Source organism: Echinops telfairi, unplaced genomic scaffold (assembly GCF_000313985.2).
Source record: "Echinops telfairi isolate 266 unplaced genomic scaffold, ASM31398v2 ScPeMD7_31;HRSCAF=116, whole genome shotgun sequence".
Classification (NCBI taxonomy): domain Eukaryota; kingdom Metazoa; phylum Chordata; class Mammalia; order Afrosoricida; family Tenrecidae; genus Echinops; species Echinops telfairi.
Window position 1 is genome coordinate 59,096,785 of NW_022103928.1, and position 10,448 is coordinate 59,107,232.

The following is a 10,448-nucleotide window of genomic DNA, read 5'->3' on the forward strand; positions in this document are numbered from 1 at the left end:
CCATTGTTTTCTCCTCCAGATTTTTCATCCAGCCTATCTTACTTAGACAGACCTGTGGAGATAATAACATGCACAAAAACAAGACAAAGCAACAAAAGAAAACAAAACAACAACAACAAAAAGTCAATGACAAAAAACAACAACAACAAAAAAGAGAAGCCTGTAGTTAGTTGAAGGACTGTTTGTTGGCTTTAGGAGTGTTTTCCGGTTGGGTCTGATGGGATGCCCAGCCCTGGCCCCAAAGACTATATTTGGTATTCCCTGGGGACTTCCTTGATCTGTTCCCCTTGCTGTTCTGTTGCTTGCCCTTACTGTTTTGCCTCGGTGTGGTGGGATCAGAGTGGGCGCAATTCCCACACTGTGTCTCCAGCATTGTCTCCTGTAGGGCTATGGGTCAGGAAGGGATGTCGGGTCTCATACTGGGGCTTGCCATATGGTCTTTTCTGTGGATTGGCTGCTCTGAGCGGGAATATCGTCCTCAAGGCTCGGGTAGCCAGGATGTGCTTCACTCTGTCTTCCTCCCCCTTCATTTGCTCCCATGTGCTCTGATCAGACATGTCCCTCTCCCTGAGCTGCAGCTTCAGTGTTGTCCTCTGAAATAAATTCTTCTGGGGAGAGGGGCAGGTATCCATGTAGTTGGGATTGGGGTCAGCCCCTTAGACCTCTCCACTGGTTCCCTGTTCCATGCCGGTATGTTGCATTCACATTTTGGAGCACTGGGTTGAAGTCTGGTCCTTCTTTCCCTGTGGAGATATTAACAATACCCTCCCCTTGGGTGGGTTAGTGCCCTGTTCCCCAAATACCCTTTTTTTTTGTTTTTGTTTCCTTTCCCCCCTTCTTTTTAGTTGGCTACCATATGTATCCCTGGATTTGGTCTGGCCCCTGCCATACGACCTAGTCCTCAACCCAGGAATGTTTGTCTACAGTAGCTTTTTCCTTTTGCTCCATTTGTCTTTTGTTTTTTTAAGCTTACCTCGGCGGAGTGTCCTTCATCCTCAACCAGAAAGTCAAACTTCTGCCATGGAGCCCATGCTGACTCATGGTCACTGCCTGCGGGTTTCTCAGACTGTTTACCAGAGCTACTGGTGGTTTCGAACTGCCGACATGCAGAACCCAGCCCAACTCATAACCACAACCCCCGGGCTCCCGTCCCTTATTCTTAGCCGGGGTAACGGACACAGTCGGGTGGTACAGGGGCCCTGGAGTCTGTTCTGACTCCTAGCAACCCCATGCGCAGCAGACCGGACGCCGCCGGGTCCTGCGTGCTCTTCACAATTGCTCTTGGTTGTTGGGTTGCAGCCATGTCCATCCTCCTGGTGGTCTTTCTCTTCTTGGATGACCTTCTGTTTTACCCACGTGTCCCCTTCCAAGAACTAGTCGCTCCTGATAACCTGGTGGTGAAGTGTGCGAGACAAAGGCTTGCCACTCTCATTCCCAAGGAAAATTCGGGCCATAATGCTTTCAAGGTGGATTGTTTGTTCTTCCGTGATGCTTTCAACGTGTTTTTGCCCAAACCACAATTCCTATGCATCGACTTGTCTCCAGACTTCTTTATTCAAGATCCACCTTTCACACGCTTATGAAGTAATTGGAATATCATAATGAGCCTTAGTCTTCACAGTGAAACATCCTTGCTCTTCAACACGTTAGTCAAACTCAAATTCCTGGTAGTTTCCTGCTGATGTTCTGCTGCAACCATTTAAAAATTACCTTTAGCAAAAATGTACTTGCATGTGCTCTTATGGTGTTGTTCAGTAATTTCCACATTCCAGTGGGTCACTTCCTTTGGAATGGGGAGAAATATGAATCTATTCCAGTTGGCCAGGTGGCTGTTTTCTAAGTTTCTTGACTTCGACTAGTGAGTACTTCCTGTGCTTCGGCAGCTTGGTGAAACATTTTGATTGATAATCCATCAATTCCTACAGCCTTGTTTTTGACTAATGCCTGCAGTGCAGCTTGGACATGTTCAGTGTCACCGGTTCTTGAAGTGGCTGAATGTCAACCAGTGCTTAGGGGGACAGTGACTGTGTGTACATATTCTTTCCATCTTCTTTTGATGTTGCCCTTGGAATCCTTCAATATTGCATCTTGAGACAGTATCACTAATAACAAACAATCACCTGTGAATGAACACCTAGGCAGACACGCAAGCTGAACACGTGAGTGGGTAAATGGGACTAGACTCATGATCATACATAGATTTGGCACATGTTATCTCTAGATACATATGTGTATGTACTCTAAATATTTCCATGCATAGAGCTGAACAAACACGGGGGAAAGCTATGAAAAGTTATTAGCCATAACCAAATGTCTTGTGAGAATAAGTCACTGGGCTTGGGGACTTAGGACCTCAGTCTGGGGAGATACCCAAGCCAATCGGCGTGACGTAATCCACAAAGACAATGTTCTACGCCCGACTGTGGGGAGTAATGACTGTGGTCTTAAACGCTCGGCAGCAGCCGTCAAAAATACAACTGTTGGTCCTTCCCTGTGCAGAGCAAGGAAGAATGGGGACAATCAAAGACTCATGGCAGCTCGAGGAAGTCCAAGGTAACTGAAGGACCTGAAGGACAGCGTGGGCCCCAGGCTCCATGACCCTGACTGGAAGAAAGAGATCTGCTATCAGAACCACCTGCTTTGCTTGGGTCACAGAAGGCCCTGAATCGAGTGGGAGAAAAATATAGAACAAAAAGTCCAATCCCAAGAAAGACCAGCCTTACTTATCAGGCAGAGTCTGGTAGGACCCCTGAGAGGATGGTGTGCGGGGAAGTCTAACTCATAGCACCCCGGGGCTTCCGTGGTTGTGCTCTTGTCAGGAGGACAGTGCCACCACCGTCTCCCCCAGAGCAGCTGGTGGGTTCCCACAGCTGACCTTCAGTCAGAAGCCACCACACCACCAGTGTTCCTCCCGATGCAATCGTTTCTGCCTTATTTAGTCCTTCCTCGTTACTGAGTCTCATCGTACCAGCCTCTCCTCTCTTTGCAGTCCGTCTTCTGTAAATTAACATACACCATCTTTCTAAAATAAAAATAAAATCATGTTGTGCTCTTAGTGAGGGTCCTTACTGTCTTTCTACGATGTTCAGAATAAAATCCCCACTCCTAAGTGTGGTAAATTTAAGATATTGCACAGTATGTCCTTGATGAATGGACACTTTCTACCTCAGTTTTCAAATCTTCACTGTCTTAGGGGGTTCAGATATGATTTTCCCATCTTTTATCAGAACTGCTCATTAGAATCAAAATTGACAAAAGGGCTCATGAATTTCTCCAGCACTGATTTGACATCTCAGTACCAGGCACGACGTCCATTCTGGGTTTGTGCCGGCGTTTACCATCTAAAGGAGGAGGGCGTGTACTCACCAAGATACCTGTTAGGAGGGGAAATGTAAGCGCAGCGACAGACCCTGGAGTGGGCAGACTTCTGCGATGAGGCAGTCAGGGAGCTGTTGAGGGAGAAGGGCCATTTTGTGAAAGCAGGGGGCGGGTGAGGGCATTTTCCATATTGGGGTACAATCCACAAAGGCAAGAAAAGGGGAGACTCGTGGCCTTGGTGTCTCCAAAGGAGCAGGATAAAGACGAGCTGAGGCTACCGTGCAGAATCCTTTCAACGGCGGGTAGCTGGCATGGGCTCTGGCTACTCTAAACTGGGACCCAATGAAAGTTTTTCCCAAGGGACTGATATGATAAGTTGTGATGTCAGCAGATGACAGCATGCAGAGACTCCACGTAAGAGGATTTGTTAGCAGTCTGTTGTTGAATCATGTCGGGTTGATTCTAACTCCCCCAATCCTCGGAGAACCTGTAAACCCGCCCCCTGGGGCTTCCGAGGCTGTGAATCTTTGCAGAAGAGGCCGACACATGTTCCCACCTCAAAGCGGCCAATGGGTTCAAATCACTGAACTTTCGATTAGTAGCCAAGGACTTGAACCCTCAGGCTTCCGGGGCTCTTATGCTATCAGTCAAGGCACAGTGTGGTGGAAAAGCCAGCAAGGATTCGAGAAACCTTCCAGAGGCAGAATGCACAGTAGTTAGCTGAGCAAAGCACTCAAGCAAAACCCGCACTCATCGGCTCAAAGTGACTCCACGAGCCGGGTGGAACTGCCCCCTGGGTTTCCGAGCCTGGAACTCTTTACAAGGAGTTGAAAGGCTCAGCTTTCTCCCGTGGAGTGGCTGGTGGTTTGGAACTGTTGACCCTTGTGTTTAGCCGCCCAACTCATAGCCACTACTCCAACCAGGGCTCCCTGTGACCCAAGAGAGGAGAGAGAAATGACGGGTCTCGATCAGTTCCACAGAATGACAAGATGAGAAACTCATGAACAAAAGCATCCCTGTCTGCGGTGGCTGGGAGCCCAGACCGATTCCCTGGCAGTGGATTGGAGAACCTGCGGGTTGGTACTGATATTCTCCTAAATGTGGACTCTCTTGAACATTTTTGCGATGCTAAAAAACAAAACAAAACGATATTTAGTTGTGTAAAATCATTTCCTTAGCTTAACGTTGGCTTTGGGCTCATTGGTTGATTGCTGCCGCCCTCTCCTCCCTCCGTTCCTTACAGCTGCTCCTGGACATGGTTGGGTCTCCCGACCAGGACCTCCAGGAAGCCGCGGCCGGCTGCATCTCCAACATCCGCAGGCTGGCGCTGGCTACTGAGAAGGCAAGATACGTTTGAGAAGGATGCCTTTGGAATCTGAGCAGACGGGACAAGCAACCGAACACATTTCACTCGACACGGAACACATCCCTCCCCTGACCCACGAGCCTGTGCTGGGAAAACCCTCCCAGTACTGACCAGTGTCTAAGTGCAGGCCCACGAGTGGCAAATGCAATAGCTGTTTCTCCTCCATGGACTGCATTTCGGAGTCTATTTCATTGGGGGTGGAGGGGTATCAGGGGAGGGTGGGGGTGGTAAGGCTCTGCCATGAAATAGACACTAAGACATTTGAAGTCATTTCCCAGGAATTCGAAAATGCCTGCCTCCCGCACGTCCTTGTTTCAGGGGTGCACGCTTCTTTGTTCCTCGGTTGGTAATGATTTTTAATAAAGGACGCGGCCTTCCCGGTGCACCGGATTACAGTCATTCAGGAATGCCTCCTGAATCCCCCCCTCTGTTAAACCGATCTAACCCCCCTGTCTCGATGGCTGTGTCTGTTTGATCGCTTGCAACCCACAGGAGAGCGCTGAGAAGATGTGTTGATTTCACAAACTGCTATTAAATGGCATTTAGAATTAAGCAGCTGGAGTTAGCGGGATCATTCCCAGGTCAGCCCACGTCGCGCCGAAAGACGACCAAACATCTGTCGCGCTATCAGATCAGGCAAATCACAAAAACATAAGCAGTGAGTGAGTATTTTTTACTTTGAGATGTGCAGAGCATAAACAGTCATGTTTAATGTCCCTTGCAGGGAGTCACCAACTCGCTCGCTCTCTTTTTTTAATTGAAAGAACGAATTGCTGCTGAGGTAAGGATAGTATTACTTCACATAAAACCGCTTTGCATCTCTGAGCTTGTGCTCAGTACACCACGTACTTTTTACAAAGTGGCTGCAGAGAATTGATGGTGTTTTATCAGGTTTTGGAGACATTAAGAACCCACTTAAAAGAATCACATATGTAACCTCGGTGTGCTGCCGACATGTTTGGGAACTAACTGTACCCAGGCATGGACCGAACGCTCGCCAGAAAATCGCATTGAATGCATCAGCTACATACATCCCCCGGCCGTCTCGGGTCTGGCTCGCTGGGGCAGACGAGCACTTTTTCATCGGGAGAATATTGAGCCTTGCCTGTGCGTTCCATGTTTTGGAAATGACAAAACACGGGACTGCATTAAATGCAAATAAAACTGCCCGACACGAAGCATCTGTGCTGATGAAAATTAAGCCAGGGATAGGTTCTACGATCCAATCGGAAGGCATTTCTGAGCGTTTCCAAGGCTTGCAAAACAGGGACTCGTCTTCACAGCTTCTCAAAGGGGCTGCTCAGGAGGGTCATGCGAGCAAGGAGCTGGTCTTTTTTTTTTTTTTTTTAACATTTTTTTAGGGGCTCATACAACTGTTATCCCAATCCATACACACATCAATTGTGTAAAGCGCATTTGTACATCGTTTCTCAAAACATTTTCTCTCCATTTAAACCCCCCGACATTAGGTCCTCATTTTTCCCCTCCCTCCCCGCTCCCCCCTCCCGCATGAGCCCTTGATAGTTTATAAATGGGTATTTTGTCCTATCTTGCCCTGTCCGACTTCTCCCTTCATCCACTTTTCGGTTGTCTGTCCCCCAGGGAGGAGGTCACACACAGTTCCATGTAATTGGTTCCCTCTTTCCTACCCATTCTCCCTCTACCCTCCCTGTTTTGCCACTCACACAACTGGTCCTATAGGGCTCATCCGTCCTGGATTCCCTGTATTTTCAGTAAGGAGCTGGTCTTAAGGCAAACTTAGCATGGAATGTAAATGGCAGTTTCAATCCTGTAAGTGTCTACAGGGGGTTTTCAAATGTCGCCACCGCCACGGACCTGTGTTTCATTAGCACGAAACACACTTTTGGAAACGGTGGGTTAGAGCGTCTATAGGAAATGAAGGAGCATCTCACTGCTTATGTTGTTGTTCAAGGAAGCCTCCACCACTGCTGTCCTTTTCTTGGATCCGGTGCCCCTTGAAGTGAGGGGAGGAGAGAGAGAGAGAGATATGCAGGTGGCCAAGAATTGGTCCTTTGAAATGCACTTGATAACAGGAATTTGAGCTTCATTTACATCATTACTAAACATATGGGCTATAGTCAACAGTGATATGTAAGTGGGGGGGTGGTGGGAGTGGGCAGTTAAGGGTGTAGAAAACGAGCCCTTGAAAGCAAATAGAAAAGTCTAACAGGATTGTTCTGAATAGTCCTCAGAATTGTTTAACATGCTGACACCCTCGAAGTGTATGTAGTACCTTTAGAGACATTGGGTGGGAAGTTGAGTTTCAAGGTCAGTGTGGGCCTCTTTAGTGAAAAAGTGGAACTGAAACCCCTGATGTCACTGGAAACATGTCAAAGGGGCCAAAAGCTCCCAGAGCTGCCCCCCGAGAACGTCCCGATAGAAAATCCCACCGTTTCCTTCTTTGCTACCACACATCAGGAGAACGCTCATGGGGTCTCTTAGTTGTTTATTTTACTTTAATTTCAGCAAAATGAACATCACATTTGGCGTGTCAGCCAATTTGACATAGACAGTGTGGTGACATTAGCTTCATCTGCCACATTCTGCTACCCTTGTGTTAGTCTGGGTAGACTAGAGAAACAAATTCAAAGACACTCATGTGTATAAGAAAGAGCTTTATATACAAGATCAATTGAATACTGAGAAAACATCCAGTCCAGTCCGGATGAAGTCGATAAGCCTGATATTAGCCCATATGTCCAATACCAATCTATAAGTCCTCTTCAGACTCACGAAACACATGCAGTGACACCGAATGCAGGAAGATCACAGGCCAGTGGGTGGAAAGTCTTGCGGATCCAGTGGCAGTAGAGGCATCTCACCACGGGCAGGGTTCACGTGGCTTCTCCATCTCAGGGCACTAGTGTAGTTCCATGTGTCTTGTCAGCTGCAATGTCTCCCAAGGAGTGATCAGAGAGAGAGTGTGTGTCTCCTGCCTCCAAGGAGGAATACTGGAGTACCCAGAATCCTCAGGAGAAGGCCATGCCCACACAGAGGCCTCATTGACTATGACCTGATTGACAGGCTAGACTCCACTCCTTCACTCTTAATCCTCTCAAATTGACAAACGATTATATAACTGCCATACTTGTCACCATTCTTCTCCAAAATGCCCCACACACCCTTAATGCCCCCCTAAGCAATAAGGCTCCCTGCCTCCTGCCAGTCCCTGGTAATTGCTAGCAAGCTGATGTCTCTATGCACCAGCCTATTTAAGATATTTCACATAAGTGAGATCATATGATATGTATCCTTTTGGGGTCTGCTTTTATTAACTTCAGCCTATTTCTTTCAAGGTCTGCTTGTGTTGTAGCATTCATCAGAACGTCAATCATCTCTCTATACGCTGAATGACACTTCATTGTACAAATAGACCCCAGTGTATCCATTCTTCCCTCCACATTTGAGCTAGTGCCAATGGCACTGCAATGAATAATGCATGTCCCTATGCATTCTCCCCGCCTCACCCCCCACCCATGATTTTTTGTGTGCAGAGGTTTTCTGTTTTATCTCTTTTGTTCTATTTGAGACTGACAACCACTACTGGATTCCTTGACCATCCTAGAAAGAACCCTGGTGGGTGTATAAGTGGGTTATGTGGTAGGCTATGAGGTCAGCAGTTCAAACCCACCAGCTACTCCGCACGAGAATGGTGAGTCCCTCTGCTCCTAGAAATACCTGCACCGTTGGAAACCCCAAGGGGCGGTTTTACTCTGCCCTCTCAGGTTGTGATGAGTTGGAATGGGACACAACGGCTGGTGTTCTGGGTGTTTTGTTTCGTTTTTAACATCCTGGGGGGAAACAAAGGTCTGAAAAAGAACCTCACCTCCGAAATCTTGTAAAGAATTGAGGTTGTCAGCATACACTTTCTTGATACGGGGCAGCCGTTTCCGTTGGAAAGGAGGTTAAGATGGAAGAAATTTTAATGAAGTGTTCTTTGACTTTCCAAGCTCTTCAGTTTGCACCACTCTCTTTTCCAAGGTCTTGGCCGGGGTCACTCAGCCAGCAGTCCGTAGTCCCTTGCTACTGTCAGTACGGCATGCGCTAAAAATAACTCCTCTCTGGAATTTTTCTAGGTTCTTGTAAAGGAATGGAAGGTTCCTTTTCTTAGGGGAGGTCCTGGAGAATCCTGTTATTTTGATGGATTTGGTATGGTCGTGCTACATCCCTATGGGATTTTCATGGGACTGCGAATTTATAATCCAGAATATTAAAAGAGCAATACCCAAATTACTGCCACCAAGTGGATTCCAACTCATGGCCTCCATCTACCAGGTTTCTGAGACTGTAAATCTATATGGAAGCTGATAGCCTTGTTTTTCTCCCTCAGAGTGGCTGGTGGGTTTGAATGGCCAACCTTGTGGTTAGTAGTCCAATGCCTCAAAGTGTACCACCAGTGAAAACTTTATTTCCACTTAGGGAAATAAGAGGCTCCACTATTGACAAACAGAAAACCAAGTACTCTAAGTAAGTAAATCTTCCTTTTTCTTGGACACAATGGTTAAAAGATGACAAAATCCTCCCAGGCCTATTCCCAATTCATTGACGATTACATTTGGAAGACTTGGGAATGAAATTGACTCTGTCCATCTGTGGTTGAGTGAAAATAGGAAAACTACTCTTTATTTAAAAGCTTCAGTATCCTCAAATGTATTAAATTCCCAAACAACAAATGCCCCTACCACCACCGTCGCCACCACCGTCACAGCCACCACCGTTATGTATTTAATACAGAAAGTGAAATTCTCTCCCTAAATGCGGATAGAGCAGAAAGGTAATGGGATTTTATATAATATGTAATTTTATATAAACTGAATTTTATATAATGCTACCCAGATTTAGGTGATCCCATTTCAAATACAAAAATTGGTGTGTGTGTGTGTGTGTGTGTATGTGTGTGTGTATTTGCTAGGATTGATCTAAATGGGCCCTATCATTTTTGCAAGAGCTTTCTGGCAATGCAAACCACCTGGTTTCTAGCTCTGCATACCTTTCGTTATGGCCAAGGACTTAGCTACAGTGATGATCGCCACACCATTGCCTCTATTGGTAAAAAGGTTAGGGAAAGAAATGGGTCTGTTCTAGGCTTAAATGCGCAGTGAAACACAGTCATTAAAAACATTTGATGTGGTATCGCAGTCACATCTAAAGTTTTGTGGTAATGTGTTATTCAATTGAAGAGCTGGCTCTGAAGCTGAATGTTCTGTCTCGGCCCCTGAAACAGTGTGAGTACCTATAGCTGAAGAGCTACGAGGAAGGAAGCTGCCACTGGGAGGCGTCACGCTGTAAGCAGGTGATGGTTTCTGGGTGGAGCAGAATCCGTGGTTTTGTTTGCTCTTATTGCTCATCTGCGTTTTCTGGTCTGTTTCATGATGGGCATTGATTGCTTTTTAAAGTAAAAACACTGCCCCCATTTTTTGTTTGTTTGTGTGCTGTTATTTGGGAACTTCCAAAGCAGGCCTTCTTCCGACTTCTTAGTGCTAGCTTTGGAGAGTGAGCTCCTTAGTCTACAGATGAGAGAGGGAACGCACGTGTAAAATTCATAAACATTTTTTTTTAAAGTAATAGTTGCAACCTCTTGCAATGCGCGATACCACCAAGACCACATTCTCCATAGAGAGCCTCGTATTTGTCTCCCTTGTGCCATTTCTCTGAGTTCCAATTACTGCGTTCGTTTCTCAGACTGGCACTTGTTGCCTTGCTGATTCCTGCCTCCCCACCCGACGCCACGCTCCCCCCCCCT

At 46.8% G+C, this 10,448-nt stretch overlaps 1 protein-coding gene across 2 annotated transcripts in view; it reads left to right on the top strand.

Annotated features, from left to right (window-relative positions):
* Window positions 1-10,448, top strand: part of LOC123521655 (outer dynein arm-docking complex subunit 2-like) — a 120,834-nt gene that overhangs the window by 59,156 nt on the left and 51,230 nt on the right. Inside the window, exon 3 of one of the 2 annotated variants that reach the window (XM_045289982.1) lies at window positions 4,562-4,865. The exons of the other annotated variant lie outside the window; for it this stretch is intronic. Coding sequence (XP_045145917.1) covers window positions 4,562-4,675 — 114 coding nt within the window. The 3' untranslated portion in view covers window positions 4,676-4,865. Of the gene's footprint in view, window positions 1-4,561; window positions 4,866-10,448 lie in introns of those variants that run through there. 2 annotated transcript variants of the gene reach the window in all.